This window comes from Bombina bombina, chromosome 2 (assembly GCF_027579735.1).
Source record: "Bombina bombina isolate aBomBom1 chromosome 2, aBomBom1.pri, whole genome shotgun sequence".
Classification (NCBI taxonomy): domain Eukaryota; kingdom Metazoa; phylum Chordata; class Amphibia; order Anura; family Bombinatoridae; genus Bombina; species Bombina bombina.
The window spans coordinates 96,059,224-96,077,202 of record NC_069500.1 but is presented as its reverse complement, the minus strand read 5'-3'; the positions used below and the strand labels follow the sequence as shown (position 1 = coordinate 96,077,202).

The following is a 17,979-nucleotide window of genomic DNA, read 5'->3' as shown; positions in this document are numbered from 1 at the left end:
TGTTTGAGTAACATGAGCCTTTAATGATTTCTGTCTGTCTGAATAACCTAATTCATGTGTAAAGAATATATGAAAAATAATTGATGTAAATAATTATTTGTCTTTATGATGACAATGTATGTATTAAAATCTTTTATTCTGTTGTGTAATTATCCTTAATATTAATTTTTATTTTATTTTAGGCTGTGACTCAGCATGGCTCATGCTAGAAGGGATAGCAAGAGTAGAGCAGGCCGTGTTGAGGAACGCAGCTGTCCTGAGAGGGATGAACGACACCATGCAGGCCCAGCTCCGGGTTCAGGACTTGACTCTGCGTGAAATTATGCAATTACGTTCAAGGCCTGAATCTGGAGCTGGACATGCACAGGACAATGAAGAGGATGACCAGTAAGTGGAGGATCTGGATATGCTCCATGGTGGCAGATAATAATCCTCTGTCCACATGTTGAATTTGTATTTATATTGTTGCCATTTGGCCTTTTTATGAGTTTTTTGTTGTGCCTGTTGCACTCTTTTACCTTGTCATGTGTCTCCAATGAGGCTATGCTGGCCCTTGGCAACTCTCTTCATGGACTGTGATGCACTGTGTTACCTTGTCATGTGTCTCCAATGGGGCTATGCTGGCCCTTGGCAACTCTCTTCATGGACTGTGATGCACTGTGTTACCTTGTCATGTGTCTCCAATGAGGCTATGCTGGCCCTTGGCAACTCTCTTCATGGACTGTGATGCACTGTGTTACCTTGTCATGTGTCTCCAATGGGGCTATGCTGGCCCTTGGCAACTCTCTTCATGGACTGTGATGCACTGTGTTACCTTGTCATGTGTCTCCAATGGGGCTATGCTGGCCCTTGGCAACTCTCTTCATGGACTGTGATGCACTGTGTTACCTTGTCATGTGTCTCCAATGGGGCTATGCTGGCCCTTGGCAACTCTCTTCATGGACTGTGATGCACTGTGTTACCTTGTCATGTGTCTCCAATGAGGCTATGCTGGCCCTTGGCAACTCTCTTCATGGACTGTGATGCACTGTGTTACCTTGTCATGTGTCTCCAATGGGGCTATGCTGGCCCTTGGCAACTCTCTTCATGGACTGTGATGCACTGTGTTACCTTGTCATGTGTCTCCAATGGGGCTATGCTGGCCCTTGGCAACTCTCTTCATGGACTGTGATGCACTGTGTTACCTTGTCATGTGTCTCCAATGGGGCTATGCTGGCCCTTGGCAACTCTCTTCATGGACTGTGATGCACTGTGTTACCTTGTCATATGGCTCATATATTCCTTATTTTTACAAGATTATTTATAAACGTTGTGTATGTTTTCTTACATACTAATAAAATAAATTTTATTTCACAAATATTTGTCCTCATTCTTCCTGTTATTTTTTGCAAGCTCTAGTTTATGTTGTTTATCCTTAAAGGGACCTAACAAATCTATTTGTTATAATGAAATCATATATGTAAGACAATAGTAAATGACTTTAAGATTAACATCTCCAATGTAATCTTATTATTTGTGTTTATATTATTTTCTCTTAGCTCTATCATTGCCTGATTATGATTAGCAGAGTAATTTCTTTATATATGTATATATATTTTTGTATTTGTGTATATATGTATATTTAAATGTTCATATCCATGTGTGTATTTATAAACTCTGCATGAATTGATGCACCTTTACCAAATGATCTGAGTATTGATACAATGATATAATCCCTGTAAAGTGTTCATTTTATTTAAATAGTATTGACTATGTGTATGCTCTTTTTAAAAACAAAATAATGTCCCTTTAAGTGATGTTGATCACTATTGTAAATGAATGTATTTCCATTTGTAAAGCGTTTTTGTCCTTTTTACAAGAACAAGGACATATAGTTTTATTAATAAACAATCTTATTGTAATGTTGACAGCACCTGTATTTCATTTTCTAATCTATATTATTGTCAAAGTGTAACCAAATCAATCTCTGTGTGTAATACAAATAATGTAGATGATGAATATTAGTTAACTAATATGTTAACAAAATACATCTCCTCCCATATATGGCTATAGGTAGGCTGACCATAATTAAACTTGAATAAATGACACGTTTAATCAATACATGTATAACTATTGTTATTCAACAACAATCCAAAGATATCTTAAAACATCAATGGCATATGTATTTCTCATGTGTATCTTTTAAATGTTAAAGATATACACCATAGCTATAGTTCAAGGGACAGTCAAGTCCGAAAAGATGATTCATGATTTGGTGACATTCCTAGATAGCAATCTACACACATACTAGTTCCTAAAATATAAATACGTTTCTTAATGATATGCCAAGATGTCACTGAGTCCTTGTATTGTCTGCGGTTTTTCAGCGATCTCGGATGCGCCATGTTGCTTAAGACGTCACCTGCCAGGCTGTCCAATGATTCCTTGTATTGACTGACGTTCTTACGTGATCAGGAATATGCCTTTTATTGGATTGCGTTTTGACGCGATCAAGGATGCGCCTTTTTTTTTTGGGCGTTCTTACGTGATCAATAATGTGCCTTTCATTGGATGGCGTTCTTACGTGATCAAGGAAGCGCCATGTTAAGACGGCACATGTAAAGTTAAAAAAACGTGTGATTGGATTGCGTAGTCCCGCAATATTTGTGCACGTTAAAAACGTTTGTGACTGCATGCAATTTTAAAAAGCTTGCGAATATGTATTATTTGCATCATGTTACATTGTTGACCCGTAGCTGATAAAGACCAACACATTCTCTTTTGCTGGATGTCTGGTTGAATCAACGAACGAAAGCAAAATGTTTTCATGCATAGGATATTTCTAGGCAAGTGCAAATCTCTACAGTCCATGTTTAATATGTTTGTCAACAATGTTCCTTTTTCTTAAAAATTAATGTTGTGTTTAATGTTGAACATATCTAATTAATAAATATGCGCTATTGTGTTTGAATAAAGTAATCAATATGCATTTATCATATGCTAAATATATGATGCCGACTTCTTCTAAATGTAATTTCGTTGTATATTTTATGAAAGGTTCATTAGACACTCACATTATAAATAAAAATATTTGATTTTGTCTCTAGTTAGATAGTCCATTGTTTAACCAATAGGTTTATTTTGTCTTGTGTTGTAAGAAAATGTAAGTAATTTTCTTACTCCTCGCAAAGCCAATGAGTTTCATGTGAGTACCATCTCCAGCTTTGTCCAGTTTGTGTAAAGGTTCTTTTCATATGTTAATGATGGGGTATTGTGTTTTACGGTTGTAATGGTGGTTCATCTATATTTAAAATATAGCTAACCCTATTTTATTTGCAAGTGTTTGAAGATTTTTAATATTGCTATCAGTATATGGTAATCTTGTTGTTTGTAGTAGTGTCTATTACATACAGTTATGTAAAAAATATAGGATACTGTCCCTTGAATGCAAATGTTGTTTTTTTGTATCATGTATGAGATCCACATAGTTTAATCTTCAAATATATTTTTGTTAGCATATTTCACCCCCCCCACTCCTAAAAGGACTTTAAACCATATTCATTGTTAAAATAAAAATAGTTACAATAAAATATTAACACAATAATGTCTCTTAAAGAAAATAGACTTTATTTAACACGTCAATATAAATGTGATTTTCAAATATTTTTTTTTACAAAGTACATGTAGATATAGCAACAAGCTTAAAATGTGTTAGCATATGTAATGTTGTTAAAGGGACAGTTTCGAAAAAAAATATTTTTACATTATTCGAAAAGTCAATTCTGTAATAACAAGGATATCAAATGTTTCTCAACAATTGAACATTTGCTATCTAAATTTGCTATCTAAACCTATGAGGTTGGTGTGCTCATTTCTTAAATCTTGAAGAGTGCTTGTAATCATTATACAATTTGAGCACTAGAGGGCATTTGGATAGCATTTGTATATGTAAAATCTTGTGCTCATACAGCATATTATTGACCATGTATTGATCATTGATATCTAAAATGTTGTTATGTCAGAACAACAAATAAGTGGTCATTTTTCATAGTCATAGATACAAGGGTAAGCACATAAGTCACACATGTATTTCTCCATGTTTTGTTGTTTCAAACTTTATAATGCGTAATACAGTGTTTTCTTTGTAATCAATAATTTTCTGACTGTCCCTTTAAGCTGTGTTATTGGCATTCAAACAGTAATATGCCATCATGGATAATTGTTATGGTAATTTAGTTAGCGATTCGGGAAACAGTTTGGACATCACATCACAGAAACCAATCAATATCATGAACAAGGATAGGTATGTGATGATGTGGTTTTCACACACTTATAACCCACACTCTGCAAAGAATCTTCCTCCATGGACCCGGTCCCATAGAAGTCGATTATATACAGAGTGTGGTCCACAAGTGTATGAAAACCACATCATCACATACCTATCCATTACACAAAAAACAAAATTTAAGATGGAAAAAAAAAATTACTTCCTCTTCCTTCCCCTCTTCCCACGGGGCTGAGGCTCTGGGAGAGGCAACTGCCGACTCCGAAGAGTCCTCCTTGGAGCTGTTGTGGGAGGAGTGGAAGGAAGAGTACTGGGACGACCAAGGTGAGGAGTAGATGGCTGAGGAGGAGGAGGAGAAGATGGCTGAGGAGGAGGAGGAGAAGATGGCTGAGGAGGAGGAGGAGTAGATGGCTGAGGAGGAGGATGAGATGGGCCGGCAGGAGGAGATGGCCCAGCAGCAAGAGGCCCAGCAACAAGAGGCCCAGCAACAGGAGGTAGACCAGCATGCGCCTCCCGGAAAAATGTGAACATTTCCTGATGAAGATTGAACATTCTTGTTTGTCCTTCTTGTATTGTATTCAGTATACTGATTATTTCGTTTTGGCCTTGAATTATTTGATTCTGCCCATCAAGTATTCTGCGTCGTCCTTCTATGTTTTCTATCCGGGAGGTACGCATCTGGTCTATGTACTCCAGTAGAACCCGCACCTCCGCTATTTCTTCTTGTTGTGCCTGTTGAACCCGTGCACGGCGGGGTGCCCGTGCACGGCGGAGTGCGGGTCTTTGAGGGACCTCGGGTTCCGCGGCTTCAGCGGCATCCTCCTGTGCTTCCGGGGCCTCTTGATCATCTCCCGTGCGCTGTTCGTCACGGGGGGCCTCTTCCCTCCGAAGTGGGAATTCCTCACCACCACTCTCATCCCGGGGAGATGCAGGAGGCTGTGCTGCCTCGTCCCCAGACTCTGTATATTAAAAAAAAAATAAAAAAAGAAATGTATATATTAGCATATTTGCAAATAAAGGTTTAAATGACTTAGCTTACGATACAATTACAAATGCAGAATCATTAATCCACTTTGAAATCTAACAAACAATCAATACGATTTCCGCTTTTTCTAAACAGTGTTTGTGATATCTGGTCAATGTGAATGTTTTTGCGTTTGTTTTCAGTCTGTTTAAATGCACACCTAACCTATAGCCTAGATACTGATGTAACCGCTAAGTAATAGAATGCGTGTAAACAGCGTAATAGCATTAATCGGATCCTTAACACATGAAACCCAATGTTTTATCTTTCATGATTTATAAGCATACATTTAGTATCAACTTTCGAATGTACTTTTGTTATCTAATTAGCTTCATTCTCTGGATATTCTTTGCTGAAAAGCATATCTAAATATGTTTATAAGATTCTGATTGTTAGCTGAATATAGCTGCCTCCTGTGATTGTTTCACCGTGTGCATGGCTATTTCTTCATTAAAATATATCTCAAGAATGAATCAAATTATGTAATATAAGTACATTTGAATGTTTTGTCAAATTGTATTCGCTACCTCAATCATGAAAGTAAATGTTTGCGTATAGTGTCCATTGAAATACATTCGTATGTGAAATTATTGTTAAATGAGCTTACCGTCAGATGAGAGTGGCAGGTTCCCGGTATCGATTCCTCCGATACCGACTACTTCCACCTCGGAGATGCTGGGCCGCAACATTTCCTCCCATCTGCAGTACTCCATTTCAAGGGCAGGGCCGCCACCGGTCCCTGCGGCATGTCGGGCCTCCAGGCTTAACTTTTTTTTAAGTTCAAGTTTACAGTCCCGGTACCGATGTTTGATGGAATCCATATCCCTGTTCCGGCAACCCACTGCATTGACTGCATTCCGAATCTCGTTCCAGAGCCTCCTCCTGTCAGTCGGGGTAGTCTTCTGGTGCTGCAGCATCCTATACCTGGCCATATAGGCCTCTACGAGGGCCTCCTTCTCCTCCATCGTAAACCTCGCCTCCCTAGTCGCCTTGGCCTTCCCCTGTGACGATGCCCTCTGTTTCCCGGACTGTGAAGCCCTACTCTGACCGCCACTGGGCCCAGCCACTTGGTCATCTTGAACCAAGTGGCTGGGTCCACCCACCGCTTCCACCCCCGCTTCCTGCCCCCCTTCCTGCCCCCCTTCCTGCCCTGTTCCTCTCCCCCTCCCTCTACTCCCCCCTCTACCTGTCCCCTGCCTGGCCTCCATCTCCTCCCTAAACTAAACCCCAAATAATCAAAAAAAAGTGAGTGTGATGAAATGAAAGGGGGTCAAAATAAAGAACTAAAAAGACAAAAAAGGTGCTTAAAGTGTGAGGGATGTAAAAAAAAACAAAGAGGGTAAGGAGTATTTAAATAAACGAAAAGAATAAGACTAAAAGGAGGATATGTAAACTAAATGTAACTAGGGGATGGGTATGGGATGGGTATGGGGTATGGGATAAGAGTAAATGGGATGAAAGGGAATGGGACTACAAGGAATGGGGTATGGAGTGTAGTATGAGGGGGTAGGGGGTATGGAGTGTATGTAGTGTTATTGATAAGTGTATGTATGTATTGAATGTGTTTGCGTGTAAATGTGTTAAGTGTACAGATAAATCACTCGCTCGCTAACTAACACTACTTCTAATTCTCAATAACAAACACTCCCACTAACGCTCACTAACTACCACTAACTGACGCTCACACTAACAACTATCACTAATAACTCCCACTAACTCACTCACGCTCCCACTAACAGACTCTCTCCCACTCCCGCTACCTCCCACTAACTCACTCACTCTCTCACGCTAACACTACCAACTGACTATCTCACGCTAACACTACCAACTGACTCTCTCACGCTAACACTACCAACTGACTCTCTCACACTAACACTAACTCACTCTCAAAAAATCGCAAAATCTCTATTCTTAACTCTCCAAAGACCCACCAGCAACACAGTCAAAGAAGCCCTGCTTGTGTGGTGCTTATATACCCTGTGTAAATGTTTAATGATGTCCCAATTTCCATTGTAATTAGTGTTCAGGTGTGCTTTATTAGCAATTAATATTATTGCAATGTGTATTAGGTGTGTTAATTTGCGCATGCTCATTTTGAGTTGGTATTTGTGGAATGTGTAGAATGCGATGATGTCATAGTGGTCGTTTTCTCTAACATTGTCCAATAGTATTCTTTTTAAATGTGAATTTGCGATGGTGTGTTCTTCGTGAAGTGTTGTATATGTATGTTTTTCATAATATATAATGATATTGAATGCGATTTTTTTTTTAGTGTATGTATATATTTTTTAATCCTTGTTGTTATTGTGCGATTTTCCGCATCTTAAAGTATATGCGTATTCCCCGTATAAATAGTATTAAAACTTCCCCCGCTTGTGAATGTGTAATGCTTGTGTGCTTTGTTGATTGATTGATGTTGTGACATTTGCGGCGTGTTATTGTTGTGCATGATGTGGTATGCGTCATATGACCGAGCTGTGCGTATTTCTCGCGAGATCGAGTGTTAGGTGAAAAAAGCTATTTTTTGCCTTTCCCATTGTTCTCTATGGGAGACTGTCTAACGCGGGCAGGATTACGCGTGTGACATACACGCGTTAGGAGCATCGTTAGATGGTCTTATATTAACTCTAAATACCGGAGTCAAACAATGCCGTGCGTTAGACATAAAACACGCGTGGCGTTAACAGCCCATCTACCGCCGAACTCTAAATCTAGCCGTTAGAGAACAAAACAATATATATATATATATATATATATATATATTGTTTTGTTCTCTAAGTATCCTTACATATACACTTACATATTTACTTACATATACACTTACATATTTACTTACATATACACTTACATATTTACTTACATATGCACTTACATATTTACTTAACTTAAACAATACTTTATTCTATCTTGATACACCAATGCAATTTTAAACAATTTACTTCTAATATATATATATATATTAGAAGTAAATTGTTTAAAATTGCATTGGTGTATCAAGATAGAATAAAGTATTGTTTAAGTTAAGTAAATATGTAAGTGCATTTTTTTCTTGTTATTACACTTATTTATGTTCTTTAAAATAAGTTGACACTATTTTATTAAAGCATTATTTATTTAACAGGGGGTCCTTAGGGTTAATTTGCAATGCTCACTCTAGCCTAGGATGATATATATGAGTGCTGTGCTGTTGAATCAGTGTACTGTGTACTGTTAACTCAGTGATTCATTAGCAGAACCAGAGTTATAACACAGTTGCTAATGAATCACTGAGTTAACAGTACACAGTACACTGATGCAGTACACTGATTCAACAGCATGTAATATGATCCTAGAGTGAGGTCTCATAGCAGAACCAGAGTTATAACAGAGACCTCACTCTAGGATCATATTACATGCTGCCTGTGGAACTGAACTGTTACAAACGAATCAGTTCAGTCTGGTGAACTGATTCATACAGTTCAGTAAAAAGAACCAGTTCAAATGAACGATTCGTTCATGAACTGCACATCACTACTTCAAATAAGGATATTTAAAAAATGAAGCAAAATAAATTATGGAAGTAAATTGTAATGCTGTTTAAATTTCTATTCTCTATCTGAATAATGAAAGAAAGATTTTGAGTTTAGTGGCCCTTTAAGTATACAAACTTTTTTTTAAAGCTGCAGTGTGGCTATTTTAATACTGCCTGTAAAAGTACACATTGAATTCATATTTGAATGTTATATGATACATTTAATGGAACAGCATTTGTAATATGCTGTGTTGAGTACAAATTTGCCATCATGAGGTACAAAGGGCTTGTCACTGAGGCAGTACCCTTAAAAGGCCAGATTTGCACCATTTTTTAAGGGTACAATATGGTACCATAGGACTGAAGTCCAATCTAGTCACCAAAGGTACATATTTGCCTTTGAAAGGTACAATCTGCAAGGGTACCCATTTGTACCCATTTTAAAGGGTACAGCAGGTGCACCTTTGAGGGTACTGCCCCAGTGACAAGCTGTTGTACCCCTAAAGGTGCAATTTTTGCACATTTTCTCTGACAGTGTATATATATATATATATATATATATATATATATATATATAGAGAGAGAGAGAGAGAGAGAGAGAGAGAGAGAGAGAGAGAGAGAGAGAGAGAGAGAGAGAGATAAAAGGGTTTTGATAATGAACAAAATGTACTACCTAATGTTTAAAATGCAACTCATATTTATTTAGAGGGCCCTTCTGACCCTGTTATTCAGACTCTTTGAGCTAAAGGCATGAAACACGTCTGAATAGAGGTATCAGAACATCCATGTTGTACCCTCGCTTATTTTTACTACTTATTTAAAGATATTCTCATTCTCAATAATCATTGTATCCAGTGTATTTTAACTTGAATTCCCTTTTAGTGTTATATAATGTCTATCATTGTTTTTCTATCAGTGCAGTATGTGCATTACGTATATTAAAGGGATAATCAAGTCAAAATTAAACTGTCATGGTTCAGATAGAGCCCACAATTTTAAACTTTCCAATTTACTTCCATTAACAAAATGTGCACAGTCCTTTTATATTTAAACTTTTTGAGTCACCAGCTCCTACTGAGCATCTTTAAGAATCACAGAATACATGTATATGCATTTGTGATTGGCTGATGGCTGTCACATGATGCAGTGGGAGTGGAAATAGACATAAATTTGAAATTTTTCAGAAAAAAAATATACTACTCATTTGAAGTTCAGACATAGGGGCTCGCCGGAAACAGCAGTTATGAAGCAGCGGTCTAAAGACCGGTGGTCCATAACTTGTCCGCCTGCTCTGAGAATGCGGACATCAATCCGCCCGATCCTATACGATCGGATGATTGACACCCCCTGCAAGTGGCCGATTGGCCGCAATGATAAATGCCGAGAGCATATGCTGTTGGCATTTATCAATGTGCGGTGGACTACATTGTATCATGTCCGCTCGCACTTTCATAAATCGGCCCCTAAGTGCTATTGCATTGGCTTGTTAGCATGCATTTGTTGATTATGCAAATCTACTGTATTCACTGGTCTTTTAAGATAAACTTGGTAGATTAGGTTTAGTAATATAAAACAGAAGGACCTAGAGGCATAATATGCTTCTAGAATACGCCCAAGGAACACCCCTGTTCTGCCTACTTGGGGAGACTATGTGATTCATTTTACAATGGAAAAATAAAGTTTAATTTTCTACTCTTTTACATTGTATTTTAAAGAATATTGCCCAATAAATATGAATTTTCTTCTAACAACAGGGAATTCATTTTTTTACTGAAAATAAGAATAATTTAAATTCACATTTTTATGCAAACTTTAACTCAATATTTAATGTATGTTAAAGGGAAATTAAACCCAATTTTTTTTCTTTCATGATTCAGAGAAAGCATGACATTTGAAACAACTTTTCAATTTACTTCTGTTATCTATTTTGTTTCGTTCTCTTTGTATCTTTTGTTGAACAATTATACCTAGGTAGGCTCAAGAGCTACTGATTGGTGGCTAAACATTTATACCTCATGTTATTGGCTTGCCCATGTGCATTGCTGTTTATTCAACAAAGGATACCATGAGAATGAAGAAAATTAGATACTATAACATTTTTAAAGTTGTTTAAAGGGATATGAAACCCATTTTTTTTTTCTTTTATGATTCAGATAGAGCATGGCATTTTAAGAAACTTTCTAATCGACTCCTATTATACATTTTTCTTTGTTCCCTTGGTATCTTTATTCGAACAGCATTAATGTAGGCTTAGGAGCCGGACAATTTTTGGTTTTGCACCTGGGTAGAACATTGTAATGATTCGGCTGGTCTTACCGCTATCACTCCGCTGCAGAAGGATTTCTCAGGGAGAAGATCACACAGAGAGCAGTTTGACTTCCTCAGCATGGCGGCCGCTATGCTTCCCAACTGTTACAATGTTTGTGGGCGTGATCGTGAGGTCAGCACAACATCACGTGACCACGCCCCCTTTAGTAAAACACTCCCTGTCAGCTGTCAGTCTGCATATTCAGTAAGGGAGAAATATATGCACACACATCCTGCCAGCTGTCAGTCATTAGCATTCCCCTATAAAGCACTGCCTTACACACTACTCAGTACTCAGTTATTGAGTGAGTTTCCTTGTGAACAGCGCTCTGCTTTTGGTTGCGCTGTATCCTGATTTTGACACTTTGCCTGATTAACCACTTGTGAACCTTTGCTGCCTGCCTTGACCTTTGCCTGATTAACCACTTCTGAACCTTTGCTGCCTGCCCTGACCTTTTGCCTGTTTAACGGGTTAAGAACCTGGCGGCCTGCAACGATCTTGGCTTGTATACTGGATTCTGATTTTAGATTACCCCAATTCTGCTGTAAATTGTGTATTCCTATCCTGTTACAGAATCAAGCTCACTTATCACTATTATTGTTTGAACTATTATCATTGCTGATGCTGGGCTTACCGTTACTACACTCATCCTGTAACTGGAGGCAAGTACCTTCTTTGTTATTTTTGTGATAATTATACCACTTCCCAATCTATTGGAGTCCTATCTGTTGTCTGATCTTGACACACTTGCTGATTGGTGGCTAACTGTACTACTACGTCCCTCAGTGACATATACAGTTATTAAGATTAAATTTCACCTTTAGAGAATCCCATAACGGATTTCATAGCTCTGAGTGATCTTTTTAGAGAATTTTGGCTGAGCTTTAAAGAACTGGGCCCAATGTGTTAGTTTGACGTGATTGTGCAGAGAGAGACATAAAATGAAAGAAATAATTTCTGATATAAGACATGGTTGTAGATCAGAGGCATAAAAGATTTAAGAAAGGAGGGAGAAGGATGAGAAATGCTGGGATAAGGAATAGGGAGGGAGTTTTGAAGAAAGTGATGTGGAGAAGTATATTGTATGGAGAAAGCTAAAACTACCAGTTATAATTGTGTGCATTTTTTTTTTTTTGATGGGGGAACAAGGCAAAAGTACCATTTGACCATCCCTATTCTCTGGTTAGTAATTTTATCAATAGGGAAACATTGTGCAGGGACATTTTTCAATTATTCAATGAATAATTAATTAATTAATTAATTAATTAAAAGAACAGGAAACCCCAACAATGTCATTCATGATTCAGATAGAACATACAATTTTAAACAACTTTTAAATTTACTTTTATTATCAAATATGCTTCATTCTCTTGTTAACCTTTGCTAAAAGGAACAGGATTGTATTACTGACAGCTAGCTGAACACATCTACGTAGTTAGCCAATCACTAGAGACAAATGTATGCAGGCACCAATCACCAGCTAGCTCCCACTAGTGTAGGATTTGTGTGTATGAATTTTCAACTATGGATACCAAGAGAACAAAGTACATTTAAAAATAGAAGTTATTTTAAAAGTGTCTTAAAATGACATGCTCTGTCTGAATCATGCAAATTAAATTTTTACTTGCCTATCCCTTTAATCAATTAATGTATTAATTAAAATGATATCAGAATTATTTTATTTTAATCAACATTCTAAAGACTGATATTTTGCCAATTTGCTATAATTCTTTCTTACATTTTTGCTTTTTCTATGTTTTATAAAGGATAATTTCATGTGTGCATGTTTTTCTTGTGCTGTGCTTAACACTTTAAATCATTCTTCATTGTATGAGATTGTAACAGAATAGAAGGTTGTAATCACTTTTCTTTGTTCCATCTAAAAAGATGGAATTTTAAAATTTTTGTTTTTCCCCTGAATTGAAGCAAAAAAACAAAACAAAAGAAACCATTGGGTGCTATGTAACTATGTTCCTTTAAATGTTTATATGAGACTGATTTTTACTAATATGTAAGATGTTCTGCTTGATTTATTTCAACAGGAATACAGTCCCAGATAGCTCGATGTGTGAATAAAGGGAGAGGAGTCGTTAAGAATACATTGTGTGATACAGGGACCCAGCCAATGACAAGGCAAAAAAGGTGCTACAAACATGACTGCCCACCAAGGTAATCTATCCACATTTCTGAGACAAGATAAACATTGTGAGACTTAATTTGTCTTGTAATATTACATTTTTATTTAAGGTTAAGATAAGATAAGGATAAGGTTACAAATAAATAGAATTAAAGTGATGGTAAATTTCAGACTATAAGAATGCTGCAATAAAAACTATATTAGATTGCAAGTAAAACCACAATGTGTAAAAAAAAATGTGTATATATATATATAATTTATAATAAAAGATTTATAATCCATGGGAATCTTCTCTGGCCATTGACTACGACCCCCTGACTTGGAGGAACGCTCTATGCCTTACTAAGAAGGCTATCTGTTGTATTACCCTCTATGAGCTATAGCTCAAAGTATTATTACAATGGCACCTCACTCTTACCAGATTGTTTAAAATCTCCCAAACCAATTCACCCACATGCTGGAGAGGTTGTGATGATTTAGTTACTCCCTTGCCCATCTGGTGGTCTTGCCCCCAAAATTGTTTCTCTGTTGCGTCAAGCATTCGACTACTGCTCTGCTCAGCAGATCTATGTCTTGTTGTCGGCTTGTGCAGGTCTATTCCATATTTTCTCAAACCACCTTTACACACCGCAAAAACATTTTTTACCTTTTATTAGCAGTAAAACTAGCCCTAGCTCCGGCTTGGCTGCAACAATCAACACCCACGTGGTCACAAGTTGTAGCCATTCTCCATTACATAAAACCTATGGAATCCTATGTATCCCAAATGAATAACTCTGTAGAACTTCAACATCAAGTCTGGGAAAATGACCCGCCTTAATTGTTATACTCAATAATTTTATAACTGCTTAGTATATGCCAATTCAACATGGGACCTTCTTCCCCCTCCCCTTTTTTTTCTCTTCTTCTCTTTCTTTCCTCCCTCTACCTCTTTCACCCAAAGAGGATACTTCTCTTATGCTTTTTCCACACAATGTTTATTTACATATGTTCGACTTAACTAAGTTTAGCAATATAGCTTGATAATATTGTTGTAATTTGACATCTGGTTTAATATTTATGTTGAAACTCTTTAAAAGGACATTAGTGGTGCCTATTTGTACTCCAAAGACTTTATCCTACCTATATCTGACAGCCTTCTAACATAATAAAGACAAGAGAACTCAGTGAATTTATTTCATCATTGTCTATTTGGATTAGCTTGAAATTTGTATGTTGTCATATGATGTTTTGCCTCAATAAAAATTATATTTCCTCTTTCGGCTGGGCTGGGATGTATAGAGCAGTCTCTGCATAGGCTTTATAAGGGCTTTAAAGGGACTGGACTTCAAGATTGTCAAATGACACACATGTTGATTGGATGTTCACTGGAATTCTCATTAAAAAAAAAAAAAAAAAAGTTAATACAAGTGAGCCACAATAACATTGCAATAGAAGCATTACTATATAAATTAATTTAACCCTTTCACAAATGGCTTAAAAACAAAAAAATGTACACATTTTAATGGCAAAAAATACATATATGGCATTTTCTTAGTTAAAGTTTACCATCACTTTAAGTAAAATTATCCATGCATAATATTGCAACTTTATTTCATTGTTATCAAATAAAATACAAAATATGTCACCTACAATAGTATAATGGTTAATAACTATATATTGCTGTTAAATATTGCAACCAAGTTTCTCATTATGTATTTTACAACAAAGACATTTAATAAGTTTTTATTTTATCAAAATGTGTGATAAACATGTACTGTTTGTAAAAATAAAATTATAAACATTTTTTTTTAGCTATCTAAAATTACAAATTAGTAAAATGTATTCATAAAAATATAATTTGTAATAAGTGATAATATTGTTGTAGATTTTTACAAGATATCGAGCTATAATATCTTCTAGTAATTTATATGGAGTCATATTATTGTTTCTTTTTAAATCTCTCTTTATTCTAATTAATTAAAATGTAATGTGTGTCATTGTAAGGGTTTAGCATGTGAAAAGTAATATTTACAAAAATGATCTATAGATATATGGTAAATTAAAAAAGTGTTCATGAATTGTTGAACCAACACATTTTAATCAAATAGTCAACCATTACATCACCTACACTACTTGGGCCTCTAGTTATCAAGTCGTCAACCGCAAATACGCTGGAATTCCGCAGCGTATTTGTGGCGAGGCTGATTCGCCATAGCAAAAGTAGAATCTAGTGACGTAACATACGATCCGCCGGACTCAGTCCGACACAAATCGATGGTTACGTCACTCCAGATGTTCCGAACGCAAGTTCGGCACTGACTACTTTTGGAAGTTATCAAAGAACAACCAGGTACGCTGGCCACTATTCCCGGCCCAGCGTACCTGGTGGCGGCGGATCCCATAGGAATCAACCCCTAAACCGCCGCTCCCGGACCCCACCGCAACTATAATAAATATATGAACCCCTAAACCGCCGCTCCCGGACCCCGCCGCAACTATAATAAATATATGAACCCCTAAACCGCTGCTCCCGGACCCCACTGCCACCTACATTATACCTATTAACCCCTAATCTCTGGCCCCCTATACCGCCGCCACCTACATAAAGTTATTAACCCCTATCCTGCCAATCCCGTACCCCGCCGCAAATTAATTAATTGTTTAACCCCTAAACTGCCGCACCCGGAGCCCTCCTCCACCTACATTACATTTATTAACCCCTATCCTGCCCCCCCTACACCGCCACCACCTACAGTACATTGATTAACCCCTAATCTACCCCCCCTAAACCGCCGCCAATATATTAAATTAATTAACCCCTAAACCTAAGTCTAACCCTAACACCCCCCTAACTTAAATATTATTTAAATTAATCTAAATAAATATTCCTATAATTAAATAAATTAATCCTACTTAAAACTAAATACTTACCTATAAAATAAACCCTAAGATAGCTACAATATAATTAATAATTACATTGTAGCTATTTTAGGGTTTATTTTTATTTTACAGGCAACTTTGTATTTATTTTAACTAGGTACAATAGCTATTAAATAGTTATTAACTATTTAATAGCTACCTAGCTAAAATAAATACAAAATTACCTGTAAAATAAATCCTAACCTAAGTTACAATTACACCTAACACTACACTATCATTAAATAAATTAAATTAATTAACTACAATTACCTAACATTAAATAAAATTAACTAAAAATAACTAAAGTACAAAAAAACAAAACTCTAAATTACAGAAAATAAAAAACATTACAAGAACTTTAAACTAATTACACCTAATCTAAGCCCCCTAATAAAATTAAAAAGCCCCCCAAAATAATAAAATGCCCTACCCTATACTAAATTACAAATAGCCCTTAAAAGGGCCTTTTGCGGGGCATTGTCCCAAAGCTCTTTTACCTGTAAAAAAAAGAATACAATACCCCCCCAACATTACAACCCACCACCCACACACCACTACTATAAAACTCACCCAATACCCCCTTAAAAAAACCTAACACTACCCCATTGAAGATCACCCTACCTTGAGCCGTCTTCACCCAGCCGGGCACCAGTGGTCATCTGATCTATCCAGTAGTCTTCATCCGATGGGCCAGAAGAAGACATCCAGACCGGCAGAAGTCTTCATCCTATCCGGGCAGAAGAGGACATCCAGACCGGGAGAAGGCTTCATCCAAGCGGCATCTTCTATCTTCATCCATCAGACGACGAACGGCTCCATCTTGAAGACCTCCAGCGCGGAACATCCTTCTAGGCCGACGACTAAGGATGAATGAATATTCCTTTAAATTACGTCATCCAAGAGGGCGTCCCTCAAATTCCGATTGGCTGATAGGATTCTATCGGCCAATTGGAATTAAGGTAGGAAAAATCTGATGTAAGCTTGCGTTCCAGCCTATACAGACAAGATCCATTTCGCAATATGCTACAAAACTGTTACATAAAACTCATAAATAAACTGTCACAAAGTGGACTAAACACCCATAAACTACCTATTAACCCCTAAACCGAGGCCCTCCCGCATTGCAAACACTATATTAAAGTTATTAACCCCTAATCTGCCGCTCCCGACATCGCCGCCATTAATAAAAAGTATTAAACTCTATTCCGCCGCTCCCCGACATCGCCGCCACTATACTAAAGTTTTAAACCCCTTAACCACCGCCCTCCCACATCACAAACACTATTTAAATATTATTAACCCCTAATATGCCATCTGCCCACATTGCCCCTACTATACTAAAGCTATTAACCCCTAATTCCGCCGCCACTACAATAAACCTATTAACCCCTAAACTGAAAGCCCCCGCAATGAAATATACTGAATAAACCTATTAACCCCTAAACCAAAAGCCCCCCACATCACAATAAACTAATTTAAACTAGTAACCCCTAAACCTAACGCCCCCCTAACTTTATATTCAAATTACAATTTCCCTATCTTAAATTAAAACTTACCTGTCAAATTAAAAAAACTAAGTTTAAACTAACAATTAAACTAATATTACTATTAAACTAAAATTAAACTAACTACCAATTAAATAAACTATATTGCACATTAAAAAAATCCTAACATTACACTAAAAATTACAAAGTATCTAATTACAAAAAATTAAAAATACTAACTTACAAAAAAAACAAACACTAACCCCTTAACGACTGAGGACGTGCAGGGTACGTCCTCAGAAAAAAGGCAGTTAATGCCTGAGAACGTACCCTGCACGTCCTCAGTGTGG

The 17,979-nt window shown here is 36.9% G+C and overlaps 1 protein-coding gene across 1 annotated transcript in view; it reads left to right on the top strand.

Annotated features, from left to right (window-relative positions):
* ADAMTS12 (ADAM metallopeptidase with thrombospondin type 1 motif 12) overlaps positions 1-17,979 on the top strand; it is a 1,263,798-nt gene that overhangs the window by 1,050,944 nt on the left and 194,875 nt on the right. The window contains exon 17 of the mRNA XM_053701185.1: positions 13,150-13,276. Within this exon, the coding sequence (XP_053557160.1) occupies positions 13,150-13,276 (127 nt within the window). The remainder of the gene's footprint in view (positions 1-13,149; positions 13,277-17,979) is intronic.